Source organism: Lutra lutra, chromosome 16 (genome assembly GCF_902655055.1).
Source record: "Lutra lutra chromosome 16, mLutLut1.2, whole genome shotgun sequence".
NCBI classification, from domain to species: Eukaryota; Metazoa; Chordata; class Mammalia; order Carnivora; family Mustelidae; genus Lutra; species Lutra lutra.
In genome coordinates this window covers 53,324,201-53,338,854 of record NC_062293.1, presented here as the reverse complement: position 1 = coordinate 53,338,854, position 14,654 = coordinate 53,324,201, and the positions used below count along the sequence as shown (strand labels likewise).

Below are 14,654 nucleotides of genomic sequence, written 5' to 3'. Positions count from 1 at the left end.
GAAAAAACATCCTTGAGGAAGGAACTGCTGAGATCCAGAGCAACAGTGGGGTCACTCAGTGCCGGGTTTGCTTGCACCTTCCTTCATTGTGACAAGAGGGAAGAAGGGGGTTGGGGTGGGTGTTAGTCAGCGTAGAGGTTTGGTGGAGAGGTGTAGACAGTTCCCTACTAGCATCAACATTCTCAAAGAAGGTTAGAGAAATGCTGTCTCTTGGCAAAGTGGGCCTCCTGGAGACACTTAGGAGAGTTGCAGATGCCTTTGATGTGACCGTAATAAGTTCGCAGAGGGCAAATTCACCTCCATGGGAAGATTTCCTCCAGCAACTCAGGAGCTCAGGCCAGAAAGGTTGAAGGCAGGATGGGCCTTGGAGGATTTCCATTGCTAGGAGAGTACAGTGGAGGAAGAGAGGGAGCAAAGGTGTTTGCAGGAGAAAAGCACAAAGGCAGGCAGTGGAACTGGGGCTCAGAAGGGTTGTGTAACTTTCTCAAAGTCACACAGCCAGTAAATGGTTGGGAACCAGATTAGGGAAAGTAATGCATCTCTGATGTATGGTATTCAGGGACCTGGCAGGAAAGATGACATACCCCAGTTGAGTAATTTGAGGGGAGTGTAATAATTTGAGGAAGACAGAACACACAGGAACAGCACTGTGCCTGGGCCCCCTAGTAGGTGATGGGACAGCCATGCCAGGACCCAGCGACAGCATGGCTGCGTGGAGAGGGCCTCCCTGTCACGTCCAGGAAGGGAAGCAGCCAACCTCTGATGGTCCAGCCAAGAGGGAGCACGGGCATGAGGACCCCTGCCTCAGTTTCCCCGCCATTCCCTGCCCCAGTGTTCCCTGGAGGCCAGGGAAACTTCCAGGCTCGGAGCAAGGTACGTTGAGGAATCAGCGCACAACCTTGACTTCTCCGGATACAGGTCACCGAACCAGTCAGGGCATCCAACTTCTTTTCGCTGTAGGATAAGAGCAATCACCGTCTGTGATTTGCAGAGCTCTTCCTGCAGCCGGCGCTTTACGTCATTGACCCGCCGCCTGTCAATCACCCCAGCGTCCTCGGGTGGGTCCCACCTAGGCTGGGCCAATACGCGCTCCAGTAGGCCCAGTGGGAGCGCAGCGCTGGGAAAGGCTTCCTACCTCTGGCGAAGCCCTCCAGCCACTCTTACTGGAAATTTCGAACCCTGCCTGCGCCTGCGCCTGGCCAAGCGGCTGCCTCAGGCCTGGGCAGGTGCCCGCCTCTGGCAGGTAGCTCCCCGCGCCCAGAGCGGCGCCCTCCATCCCCGGTGGAGATGGGGGTGCCGTGGCCGCCTAGACACCCGGAGACCTGGGAGGCCGTGGAAGCTCCGGGGGGCACCAGGAGGCGCCGCAGCAGCCCAAGCGGAGGGGGAAGTCTCCTCCCCCGAGGGCGGGGTGACCTGCCGGCCGCAGCAGCCCGAGATCTTCTCTTCCCGCCACTCGGCGGCTGTCAGAGCGCCCCCTGGCGGGCGGGCATCGGAGGCGCGGCCGCGACCGGGCTTCGAGCCTCCCGCCGCCCGGAGGAGGAGGAAGCAGGGGGCTTGCAGCTGCAAACCCCCGGGAGGCCACCACGCTGCGGTGCGAAGGTGGGATGGGGGGGGGACCGAGAAGGGGGAGGAAAGTCCGAGTTCCGGTGCCGGCCCCGCAGGGAGCAGCGGTGGGGTACCGACCCGGGAGGCTGTGGGTCACGAGGAGGAGCTGGCAGGGGGGCTGCGGAGGCCTCCCTTCCCGAGGCCAGGAGCAGAGAAACTTCAGGCGGAAGGTACCGCGGCGATCTGTTGGCTCAAGTCCCCTCTTTTACAGACGGGGAATTTTAGGGCCCGGGAATGACCTTCCTGGGTCACCTGGCGGGCCGTTGGCAGCAGGACCTTGGGAAAGAGGACAAGGGACTGCCCCCAAACCCCCGTACTTCTGCGGCCGGGTTAGAACCCTCAGAGGCCCCAGGTGAGCCTCCCCCCACATTAGGTAATCCCAAAGAAACCAACCAAAATAAAACATGAACCTTACTAGGTTGCTCAAATTGAAGTTGTTCCTTTCCAGGTTTTCCGAATGCAAATATTTTGCATAATTTGACCAAGGGTTAAACCTTTCTCCAGTTGTGAGCGGCGGCGCTTTGCTGCTGGCCTGGATCGGGCGTGGGGGATCCCCAGCACTGCTGAACAGTATTTAAGGGCAGGAGCTCAAACTGGGTTCACGGTCAGCTTTGCCACCAGCTCTGAGCGGGGGTGAGACTCGGGTTCCGCATCTGCAGAATGGGAGCATGGAATAGCTGGCGTTGGCCCAGGGCAGAGCCTCTGGCGGCAGCCAGGCATGGGGGTTTGGGGGCGCATTCCGAGCCCAGTGGACCAACCAGCCAAGTGGACGAAAGGGTCAAAGCGGCGGGTCACAGCCCAAGCGCTGCTCAAGCCGCGGATGACCCGCCGACCTCCGGCGGCTGGGGGCACCAAGAATTCCCGCTTTGTTCTGGTGGGGATTGAATGCGCGCCGGGTGGACGCGGGCGGCCACTTGGCTCTGGGGTGCTCAGCTCTGCGGAACACTCCGGGCAATTTCCGATGCCCACGTTTTTGCTTCCACTCCCTCCTTTCACCGCCGGAAAAGATCCCTAAATATATCCGGCGGCTTGGATTTGTAATCCTTTACTTTTCTTTTACACTGGGCTTCTCTAGCCCACAGGACAGAGACCATTTTTATTAGGAGTATCAAAATCCTTAAAAAAAAACAAAACACAAAAAACCCACATACAAAACTATGATTCCCACCCAACTAGGCCTGAAGTTTGCCACACCGGGGAGCTACAACTTGGCCAAACACAAATCATAAACCCCTATCACCCCCTCCCCCAAATCTTCAAAAATTTTCATAGCCCCCTCAACAATAGGAACTCATTAAAGACACACCCTTCGGAGACACTATTTCCTTCTTTCATTTCCAAAATAAAGGGGTCGGGCTAGTGCTCAGAAACGCATTCTCGAGTTTTCGAAGTTTAAGTAAGTTAATAATTAACTAATGAAATGTAAAATTGAGGGCGAATAAGTCACTTTTGCATAACAAATACAACATCCCAGCGGCAGGGGTAAAGAAAAGCTGGAAAGAAATACCCCCTGCGAACAGAAAAGACGCAGGAGAACCCTCTACCTAGATTATTACCCCCTCGGCAGTTTTGTAGGAAAATGTCCTGGGCGCAAGGTAGTTGCAAAGGGGTGGCGCGGGGCATAGCCGGGGCGCGTCGGTCCCACGGTGGCCTCTGGGTTGTCTGAACCCTCTCGGGTCATCGCTGTCTCCCACTGGCACTTTTTCGAAGCAGAGGTGCGCGCTATAAGGGCAGGCTGGCTTTTTCAGTGTGCTCCAGACAGAGGGGAATTGGCCTCGGGGTAGGGCTGCGGGGCCTCGGGACACTTGGGGACATTTACTGAGAAGCGAAGGCTAGTCTCGGATAGCGGGCAGAAGGGCAAGGGCTCAGGTCGGTTCGTGCAGGGTTGCGCGGACAGGGAAATGCAGCGTGGGCGGCGGCTCTCGGTGAGTCACCTCAGGGGGCGACACTCAGCTCCGGGGGCCCCGCTGGGGTCGGAATCGGAAGGAACATTGTGTCCCGGAAAGGCGCGAAGCCGGGCGTTGGAGGCCCCCTGGCCCCGCCGGAGTGGGGTTGCGGGCGCTGAAAACTTTCTGAGCGCTCCCGGAATGAACTTGAGCATCCCGAGCTTCTGAACCGCGAAGGCCGGGGCAACAGTGCGGCGGCAAGAGGCACCCCTCGCCGGCGCTTCCGCCGGGAGGGTTTACAGCTCGGCGGAAGCTTGGCTTCCCCGCCACGAAGGTCCTTTTGCAGAAACCTGGGGGAGAGCAACTAAGACTGGATTTTGACTTAAATAAGTGCAACTCAGCGATCAGTCTGCTGCAAGTTGACTTTGACTTTAAAAGAAAAATCGGTGGGAAAGAAACACCTGATCATGAGTGTAACCGGTCAGTAAACCTAACTGGCTCCTAGATGAAGGCGAATGCAGTGTTGGCTTTAATATGTATTCAGGGAAAGGGAGGCGAGAACATTGTCTTAAGCCTGACGTCCCCAACAAACAGAGCCGGACAGAACTTGCTACACGTGACTTTCACACTCCCTTTCCACCACGAAGCTTCCTACCAGACTCTCACTTAATTTCTTCCTTCGCTCCTCCGACCTTTCCCGGCGGTTTGGGAAGGTAAGGGAAGATTTTTCCCCAGGACAGTTTACACCGGTCTCGGTTAACCCGCAGCCCGAATGAGATTATCCCCTGACAAAGAAGAAGAAAGAAAAACTTAAAAAAAAAAAAAAAAAGTTGAAAGCCATTTACAGACTTTCCACTTAAACTTCCTAAACCGGTGCCTGTCCCGGAAGCCCCCAGCCCCTCAGAGTCCCTGGCGTGGGATGGTCGGGTCTGGGGGCTGCAGGCGTCTCTGGCCTTGACTCTCGCTCTTCCAACCCCCTTCCTTCCCAGTGCACAACACACACATACACACACACGCATCACAAGCCCGCCAGCGAAACATCTGGATCTGGGCTCGAGTCCCCGACACAAGGGCAACTACACGGCAAGACTGGCTCCTGCGGAGCCAGCGCAGAAATGCGCGCGGGAGCGCGAGCGCACCACAGCACCACTCAGCGGGATCAGACCTCTCCCAGCGCTCTGTCAATCGAGCATCCTTCCGACCATCTGCTCCTGTCACCAGCCCCTGGCTCCGCCCCCACCGAGTCCGCCCCGTAGCCCGCAGCCAATAGCAACCTCCGACCTCTCTCCACCGCCCCAAACCCTTTCCACACCCCCACGTTCCGGTAGCCGGTTGGCTGCTGAACGCTCAGCGGAGCGACCGCAGTCACAGGGCGTTCCGGGTTCCTGATAGGCGGAGCGGCCCGTCACTACGGAAGGCCGGGCCCGCCCACCCCACCTCGGTCTCTGGCTCTCTTCCTGCGCAGTTCTTCGCAGCCTCCGCGGGGAAGTGCCGGGGCTGCTCCCCGGGCTCAGTGGGCAGGCCGGCGAGAACGCAGCCCCGGAGAGCGGCCGCGCGGTGTACGCGGTCCGGAGTGAGCAGGGAGCGGGGGTGCGGCGTTCTCTTGCTGGAGCAGGAGCAGCCCCTCCGCCAGCAGTTGCCGCCACCCCGACTTTCGTTCGAGTTGAGGCTCCTCCCGGGCAACATGTCAAAAGCCGCCACCGCTACAGCTGCCGCCGCCACCTGGGGAAGAGTAGCAGCAGCGGCGGCGGCGGCGGCGGCAGCGGCGGCAGCGGGCGTGCGGGGGCAATAAACCGAACCCCGCGGGCGTCCTGCGGGCCAGGGAACCCTCTCCGCGCTCACAGCTCCGGCGGACCCCGCGCCATGTGCTGAACCATGTCCCTCGCCGCGCCCCCGGGCTGCGCATGGGGCAGCGCCTGAGCGGCGGCCGATCCTGCCTCGATGTCCCCGGCCGGCTCCTGCCGCAGCCGCCGCAGTCCCCGCCACCGGTGAGGAGGAAGCTCGCGCTGCTCTTCGCCATGCTCTGCATCTGGCTCTACATGTTTCTGTACTCGTGCGCCGGCTCCTGCGCCGCCGCGCCGGGGCTGCTGCTGCTGGGCTCGGGGTCCCGCGCCGCCCACGCCCCGCCAGCCCTGGCCCCAGGTCCCGATGGGACTGCCCCCAAGCTGCCGTTCCAGGCGGTGCCGGCCACCCCGCCGGTTGCGGGCAAGGAGCCGGCCGAGGGCGCCGCGAGCCAGGAGGAGCAGAGTCCCGAGACGCCAGACTCCCCTAGCTCCATCTCCAGCTTCTTTAGTGGATCCGGGAGCAAGCAGCTGCCGCAGGCCATCATCATTGGCGTGAAGAAGGGCGGCACGCGGGCGCTGCTCGAGTTCCTGCGCGTGCACCCCGATGTGCGCGCCGTGGGCGCCGAGCCCCACTTCTTCGACCGCAGCTACGACAAGGGCCTTGCCTGGTACCGGTGAGTTTCCCTACCGCGGCCGGGGCTAAGGGCCGGGGCGGCAGAAGAGGGAGACGTGGCATGTGCTGGGGAAGTGACAGGGGTACAGCCGCCGACCACCGGGCGCGGGGAGGGGCAGACAGGAATAACGCACGGCGCCCGGAATCCCGCCCCAGCGTGGTACGGGGTGCGCGCGGCTCCGCTCTCTCCACAACGCGTAGAAACTTCTCGAGGAGCTCTGGCGGCCCCGTGGCCCACGGTGCCCTTAGAATTAGTCAAAGAAGGGGGCTAGCCACTGGGATGGCGCTCAGGGAAGCGCGCAGTCCTCTCACTGTGGCCGTTTCGCAAACGAATCGATCCAGTGTGGCTTGTATTTAATGTTTCCTCTCAGAGCCCCGGGACGTTCTGCGCCCAGTCGGTCACAGTCTCCACCCTAGACCAACTTCTGCAGCAGCTTCTGCTCCCCAGATGGGGATGGGGGTGGGAGAGACGGCGTCTGTAAACTTTTTTCCTACAGTCCTCCTCCTTGCTGGAACCCGAAAAGGGTTAGACCCGCCTGGCTGGCGGGCAGCTTGGGCTCGGGAGGGTGAGCTGGGCGGGTGGCCCTGCGCCGCCTCCGCCTGGCCCACGGGCGGACGGGCTGACCGGCGGGCGGCGCGGAGCGTGGAGCGGTGCTGGTCCCTGTCGGGCAAAAGCGCGCACTGCAGCAGGCGGGAGCGGCGCGCAGCTTTGAAGGCTCCAGGGCGCCCCGGGCTCAGCTCGCTGGTTTCCTCCTCCTGGGCCACAAGCCACACGAGAGAGCGCGGGTAGGGACCCCGTGTCCGCGGGCCCTGTACACGTCGGGGCCCTTGGAATATAAGGGGCTCATTGGTTGGAAAATGTGCGTTGCTCCGGGATCGGGGCTTCCGGGAGCTCCGGGTTTGGGGTTCCAAAAGGACAGCGGCCCTCAGGGTCATTCATAATCACGACCTCTGCCCAACGCTTTCCAAAGCTACCGACATTTGGGGTGAGCTTCTGGGTTGACCGAGCTTCCGGTGGGGCCCGGAGGGGCAAGGAGGTCCACACTCCGGCCTTCGGAAACTTGGTCGCCTCCCAGGGGCCCCGGCCAACGGCTCCCACCCGTTCTCTCTGGCCCTCAACCCCAACCCTCCCAAGTAGGACTCCATCAAGTCCCCCGGCAGGCACCTTCCAGGCCCGAGCTGCTCGGGACTTCGGGAAACAAAAGAGAAAAGTCGAACCGAACCCCATTCCCTGCTCCCATCCCCCCTTTTAGGCCCCGGGAGAGAGAAAAGGGGGCTGACCCAGCGGATTAAAATCGCTCTCTTTCCAGCCTCGTCCTCTCCCTCTCTTTTGTCCTTAATGTTTTTATTATTGTCAGGAGTTGCCTATGTTTCGAGGTTTAGCCAGCCGTGACAGTCACGCTTCCCACCGTTCTCGGGCCGTGGACACCGGTTGTTTAAGAATGGGGTCTCGGGAGTCCCGACGTCTGGATTCACATCCCGGCTCTGGCGGCTTGCTGGTGGCGCTGAGCCTCAGTGCTCCTGTCCGTGCAGTGGGGATCCTGTGGTTCCCACCCGGCGGGGAGGAGTGCGCCAGTGCGCTCGGGTGCCTGGCTGGCACGTGGGGGCCTCTCCGATTGTTACCCGGGCCACGGACGGCATTGTTGTTATTATTTCTTCCTTCTCCCACCTCTTCCACCGGGATGAGGGTCCTGGGGGCCGGGGTGGCAGGCTATAAGGCGCGCCCTTCCAGGGGGAATCCACCAGAGAGGCCAGAGGCAGCCCGGGCTATTCGTAGATGAGAAAACTAGGGGTCGGTTTGGGAGGAACTGGCAGGGGAGAGCGCTGGATCCGTCAAGTCGGGCGGTCGTAGAAGCACCTGGGGCAGGCTATGGAAATCCCCACAGGAAGATTCACGACGGCTCTTAGGCGGCCGCGCTCCACCTGCTAAGTTCCTGTTGATTGACTCAAAACTGCTGAAGAAAGAAAGAAGCCGCCCTGGAAAGCCTCGCCGCGCGCCTGCAGCGGGGAGCGCAGCCGGGGAGCTTCGGGCGGAACTCGGCGCCCGCGGACTGCCCTGCGAGCCGCGGCGGCAGGCTGCTGCACTTCGCGGAGGCGGGAGGCTCGTGGTCTTCCCTAGTCAATCCCCCACCCCCACCCAGGCGGAGGGGCCGTACGGAAGGGGCGAGGAGGTCTAGGGCCGGCGGCGCTCACCCCGCGGACCGGGTGACGGGCGGGGCAAACCGGACACCCAGCAGCTCGCCCCCGCGCGCCGCGATCCCAGGCTATCCCAACGGCGCCCGGCGGGACCGCAGGCTTAGCGGATGTTTTTCAGGGAGAGGGAAAAAAGTCTTCCAAAATGCCATCTGCTTACTTAATTTTTTAATTGATTTAGAATATTCTGGATGTCTGGGCCAACGTGTGGACTCAATTATTTTGAAGGCAGCCGTTTTAACTTTGAGCAGACCGCTTTTCCGAAAATCCCGTGCCCTGGGGAGCAGCACTCGCCCTGGCTGGAGCTCTCTGGGCTCAGCCCAAGCCCTGCTGCTCGCGGGGAGGTGTGGGGAGGTGTGCGCTCCATTGTAGCTCCCGCTGCGTCCGCACAGTCAGGCCGCAGACTGGAGCAGAGTATAAATAATAATTAACCGGCGAGCGTTGCAGTTCGGAAACGTGGTTAAAACAAGTCCTCAGAACCAGAGCAGAGGAGAGAGGGGAGACATTTTGGAGGCATTTAGACATTCGGGAGGCATTAAGAAACTATGGGCACGGATGGCTGAATCCGATAGGCAGGCTGACAGTCTGCAGGAGAAAAGGGCTTGGCTGTGTCTGAGCAAGTCGTTAAGAGGTTTAATCCGTGGGTACACGGTCCTGTTAAGTGGTCTCACCCGTAAACCCAGGGCCTGGGCATATTTGCATCAAGTCTTAGAGCTTGTTAGTAGCTCTTTCCACTTGGCATCAGGAGACACGATCGGCCGGAATCAGAGAGGGGTTTGGGGTGGGATCGGAGCCTCCCGGCGTGGAGACAGGGAGCTGACCTTGCCTCCTGCCAGGAATCACACGCTTTTCGGCTGCCTTACCTGCTACAAAAATCTGAGGTGCTAATGGGTGTGTTTCATCTGCCGGGACCCGACTTTGTTTAGTCTGGGATTAAGACGCGTGTGGGTTTTGTTTTTTTGTTGTTGTTGTTGTTGTTGTTTTTTCCCAGTTTATTATCCAGCTCGCTTTTTCTTTCTCTGATCAGGCCTCCCAAACTTAACAGGTGTTTAAAGGACCCCACGGAGTAGCCCTTCCCTTTCTGTGTCATTGTTGTGAAGGTGTTGGAAAAGTAGGGAGCACTGGTTCAGGAAACCCTTACATAGGCCAGGCCTGGAGAAAGCACCCACCCCTTACATTTAGGCTCTGAATATGGGTTTAACCTTTGAATTTAAAATGAAATATGTACTTTTCTTTAATCGGTTTCTCTTCTTGATTTGGCTTAAGTATAGTAGATTTTCATGAATTTTAATGACCCCAGTTTGGGAATTAAGTTAGCTAAATATTGTGTGATTTTTTTTTTTTTTAATATAAAGAAATGTTCCTTTAGGACAGTGGCAGAACTCCTTCCCCCACCTTGACTCCTCTTTCCATTTTTGGCTGTACAAAATAAGCTGACACTTCAATGCTGTGGCCACATTAAAAAAAAAAGTGTAGTGTGTGGGTGGTTTAATGATGTTGATAGCTAACACTTACTGAATGTTTTCCCTATGTGCCAGGCACTGTTTCAAGTTTTACAGGATTAGCAAATTTAATCCTCATTACAGTCCTGTGAAGTAGGTACTTTTACAGGCAAAGAAACACAGGCACAGAGAGGTTAAGCAACTGGCCCAAGGACTCACAGCCTGAAAGTGGCAAGGCTGATACCCAGGTCATCCTGGTCCAGAGGTCACGCTGTGCTGTGCTGTCTCACTTAAAGTGACCCAAGCATGATGCTGGTCACATCTGAGGAGTTGAAAATGGGGTTTGGTTTGAAGGAGTTAGCGTTTTCTGTTTTCACCTCCCGTGACCTTGGTCTGGATTGCTCATTTTGTCAATTTTAAGAGTATCCACTCCAGAAGAGGCCAGCTACTCCATCCAAAGGTGACTGATAACTAGAGTAAGGGTAATGACATCACTACAGAAGTTTAATTTCTCTGCTGCATTGGACAGTTGGAGTCAATGGAGTCATTAATGACAAAAATATCACTCAAATATAAAGACAGAGAAAATATAGGGAGTGTCCCTACTGAGAGCCGATTTATTCTTTTCTATTTGCCTTTTTTAAGGCTGGGAGGTATGTGGAGAGGACATAGGGTTAACTGTAAGATGTTACAGAACTTCTTGGAATGAATTTATTCATTAAAAAAAAAATACAGTGCCCCAAATCAACACTGAAAACGTGTACTCATTAACCAGAAGATAGTTGTAACTAACACTTGGAGCAGATTTCTTTAGAAGTAGATTCTAAAACCCAGTCATTTAAGAAATCTCTCTTGAAAGCCAGTAGCTGGAAGTAGTAACTTTTCCTGCATTTTCAATTTAACAAATGCTGAGAAAACTAATGTCTCCCGTGTTTTCCCTCTGCTGGTTCTGAAAACCTGGTGGCAAGGACTGCTTCTGTCTTCACCGAGGGAAATTTAAGATCCGATCTGATTGGAGATAATCCTTTTTGAAGTAATTTGCACTTTCTCAGTCCTGGAGTTTAAACCAAATATGCAACTCACTTCAATCTGTTGGGTGAAGATCAAAAAATTTGCATTTATATGCAACAATTTGAAATACAAACCATCATGTTACAAAGCTGTCAAGATTTATTAGCAAGACAGTGTAGCATGTGTTGAACTCTGGTTTTAATTAGGCACCTAAATTAGACCATAAAATGGTTGATTAATCTTTTACAAGTTGAGGGGAAAATATAACATAAATTAACCTAATCATAAGTGTTTTCCCAGATGTTCAGAGTTAATAAAATAGTCAATATCTAATAGCAACCTATTTGTTTTAGATAAATACAATGTTTAAATATATAAAATAAATTACCCTTAGCTTTCAAGTGATACAGCATTAATGAACAGGTCTCTAAAAAAAATTAGCCTATGTCTTAAAAAATATTTGTCGACGTAAGATACTAGAATTAGGAATTAAATGTTGACTAAACTAGATTTTGCCTTTTTAAAGGAGCCATGAGTATTAAAAACTTATTATTTAATATAGCCTAATACTTATAAAGACATTATCCCAGCTAAAGTTGGACTGTTTGCGGCTTTTTTAAGTGCTCTGTCACAGCCATTTTTCTAGTTTGGTGTTTTGTTTTCGTTTGAAGAAAACCTTTTTGAGATCTAGAAAAATCAGTATGTCACAAAACTTCATTCCAAGTACGTATGCTGGTTTACCTTTTTGTTAAAACATGTTGTAGGCTTTAAGGTTTTCTGATTGCAGAAATTGACCCTTTTAATTGCTTTCATTATTTAGAATTAAAAGCGTACTAGGAATTTTAAAAAAATCAACAACAACACAACCCCACCAGCCAGCTAGTGTTACGAATCAGGGTACTGGCATTTATTTCGAGCTCAGAACTGAAATACGTGACCAAGATTGCTTGCTGACTGCTCTGTCAGGAGTTTCTCAATACTTTATGTCCTCACTCTATGAACATGGAAATTAAGTTGATTGACAGAAACACAAAATGTCTACTCCAAAGGCAGAACATAATGAGCATTTCTTTTGCTGTGAATAGAGTTAGTTTCCAAATAGGGCGCTACCTCTCTCATTTAACAGTGGGTGATTTCAGACACTAAGGGAAATTTCAGTCCTAGGCTGTTGGGATAGTCAGGAATCCCAGTAAAATGAATTCCCCAACTATGTGGCATATTTTCAAGGGTAATGAATACAATATGCTGCCTACCTCAAATGAAAACATTTACCATGACCGAAAAGAAATGAGATACTGATATCTTTGAAAGCTACTTGTAAGTAGAGCATGAAGCTTTTTCTAATACTTAAAACATTACCTTGTTAGAAATCCCCTTTTGCTCTCAAACTACCAAACTAAAACTAACACCAAATAAAACTTACGTTAGTGTAGATGGGTATTTTTTCTCCCCTGAATTTAGATTTGGGAGCAAGGACGAGGCTGATTACATGATAAATAATTTTTATTGCGGCCAAGAGGCATGTGTTAAGATACTGCTAATGCCAATAAAATCCCCCATTAATTTTCTTTTCGCATAGGTAGGTTATTAATTTCCTTCATATCTGTATCTTAAATTCCTTAAATAGGTATTTTTGTGACTTGAAACATATTAAAAATAGTGTAAGTTACTGAGTCATTCAAAAAAATTTTACCTCATTGCATCATGGGTGAAACGTGTCAATAGCAGCGCTGTGGTTCACAGACTTTGCTCGCCTCCCCCAAAGAGCTGGTTTTAAAAACTGACTGTGGATCTGGTTAGAGAGGGACTACCAGAGAGGAATTTGTTTTCTACTCCCGTTGTAAAATTACATATATATATATATATATATATAAAGTATGCATGTACATATGTTCACTGTGACTTTAAGTTGATACATTTGTTCTGGAACAGATAAGCTCTTGGGATAAAATACTTCTCTTCTAAATATAGCAAATATGTTAAAAGAAGACTCTGCTTTAACTTCCAGTCGGTTGTATTTCAGCCCAAGCTAGGCTATTTCTTGCCAAAGGATCAGTACTTTTGAACACTTTGAGCACTTTTGACTGGGGGGCTTAGAATTCAGAATCCCGCCCCCCCCCGTCTCCCCCAAATCTCTGTCCCACGGTCCTCAGTATGGTTACACTTGCTCAGAAGCCTGTACAATGCTGAAAGATGGTTCTGGGCAGTGTGAAGCTTGGGGCAACAAATGGGAGAATGGGGGGCAGACAAGTGAGAAGCAGCAGATTTCCAAAGCACGCGCTTGACTGAATGGCTGAGAGGCAGGAGGGAAGGGTCTGGTGGTGACAGAAGCGTCCAACATGTCCCCACACAGGCCCCCGGCGCGGCCACGTGTCCGTCCCCTTCGGGGAGCCGGAGGAGCGCTCGCCTGGACCTGGCGCCCCGGAAGGTGGCCGAGAAAATGGCTCCGCGGTTGGGATCAGTCAGCACGGTCCCTGCGTCGCGTGGGATCACCACATCTGGCCCAGGACCGCTGAGCCCCGGAGACAGATGGCGGGGCTTCCCGGGGCGGGGGCGGAGCCGGCGGCGGGGCTGGGGCTGCCCTTCCGCCCCCGGGTCGCCGCCTGAAGCCACGTGACCAGCCCGAGCGCCCGGCTCCGGCCTCACCTGTTGGCAAGTCCCGCCTGTCTAGGCGGCCTGCGCCCGCGGGGGGCGGTGCGGGGGGCCGGCCCCGCGCTGATTAGTCAGAGCGGTTTCCAGGAGACCAATGGCGTTCCGCCCGTGCGACGGCCCCGCCCAGAAGGGGCTGGCGGAGCCGGAGCGGGCAGGCTCTCGCCTCAGCCCGGTAACCCTCGGGTGGAGTTAAGCTGGTGCTGCCGGGAGTGGCGCCGGCTGACGGGTTTACTCTCCTTTCTTTCTCTTCTCTGAAACCTGCACAATTCCCCCCTGCCTTCTGCAGGGGAGGTGTGTCTGCTCGAAATGTTTGCCTCCGCCGGGTAGAGTTTGGGGGCAGGGTTGGCCTCGCCCTCCCTGAATCCCTGGCTGTTGGGGTGCGGGCTGGAATGAATGAGTTCTTGGAGTCCGGCAAGGAAACCCTCTTTAGGAGGGAGGGGGACGTGGCTCTCGAGGAGGAGAATCCGTAGAGTCCGTTTTCAGCAAGCACGTGTTTTCTCTTTCACTCTTCCCCGCCCCTCACCCTTTTCTCTCTTGGGGGGAGGCCCTCAGCTCCTGGGTTCACCGCTTCTGTGACACCTGCCTGGGATGCCAGTCAGCGGATTCAGTGGACACTCCAAACTAGCTTTAGTTCCAGGAATGGGGCCCGTTAAGTGTCAGGATGAAGACAAAAAGTGGAAACGGCCTCGGGTGGGGAGGAGAGGAAGGAAAAGGAAACGACAGATCAGACAGATGACTCTCATACCCCTTTCTGATTGCTGGACTGAGACCAGGTGGCTCGCCATCCCCACTCCCACCTCCCCCAACACTTTCGCCGCCGCTCCCCACGTGCCCCTTGAGGCCTCACACTCCCAGGTCGCCCTCCTTTCAGCAGCACCCTCCACCTCATCCCCTCAGTCCAGCAGCTGCCCCCTACCCACAGGGGGTTGGAATGGCTCCTCTTGGGCAGCCCCGGAGCGCCCTAATGCTCCCCTATCCTGCAGGTGGGCACTTACAAGCCTTCTTTAGTGCAGTGGAAAATGAAATGACAGCCGTTTTACATTGTGCACTGGGATGTCTGTTATGGGTGCGGATGAGACCCCTTTTGGGGGGGGGGATTTTTTTGCAAAGGTCCAGGTATTAAAGAAAGTATTAAAAAAGGAAGTCACATAGGACAGTGCTCTTGGCTGCAGGAAAGCTGGAAGAAATGCAGGATTTGGGTCTTCTGTCCGTTGAACTAATCTCCCTGGGGAGAAGACACACTAAGGCACTTAGAGAACAGTCTTGCAGCCCCAGACCACTCCTGGTGCCTTCCCCCAGCTGAAAGGCCTCTCCCTCCCCCTGCTCGCTTTCTAAGGTTGGAAGCTAGTCCTGGCTCAGCTCAGCCGTTCCTCTGGCTGTGCTGTTCCTGGGGTCCCTGGTGCCCTCC

The 14,654-nt window shown here is 54.8% G+C and overlaps 1 protein-coding gene and 1 long non-coding RNA gene across 2 annotated transcripts in view; one reads left to right on the top strand and one right to left on the bottom strand.

Moving 5' to 3' along the window:
• Positions 1 to 709: 709 nt before the first annotated feature.
• On the bottom strand, positions 710 to 2,142 carry LOC125088023 (uncharacterized). Its single transcript, XR_007123555.1, has 2 exons — positions 2,021 to 2,142; positions 710 to 954 (listed from the first exon to the last, which is right to left on the bottom strand). It is a non-coding gene; the product is annotated as an uncharacterized LOC125088023 (long non-coding RNA).
• A 3,249-nt stretch (positions 2,143 to 5,391) lies between these two features.
• LOC125087854 (heparan sulfate glucosamine 3-O-sulfotransferase 3B1) overlaps positions 5,392 to 14,654 on the top strand; it is a 39,195-nt gene continuing 29,932 nt past the window's right edge. Inside the window, exon 1 of the mRNA XM_047708577.1 lies at positions 5,392 to 5,949. Within this exon, the coding sequence (XP_047564533.1) occupies positions 5,396 to 5,949 (554 nt within the window). The 5' untranslated portion in view covers positions 5,392 to 5,395. The remainder of the gene's footprint in view (positions 5,950 to 14,654) is intronic.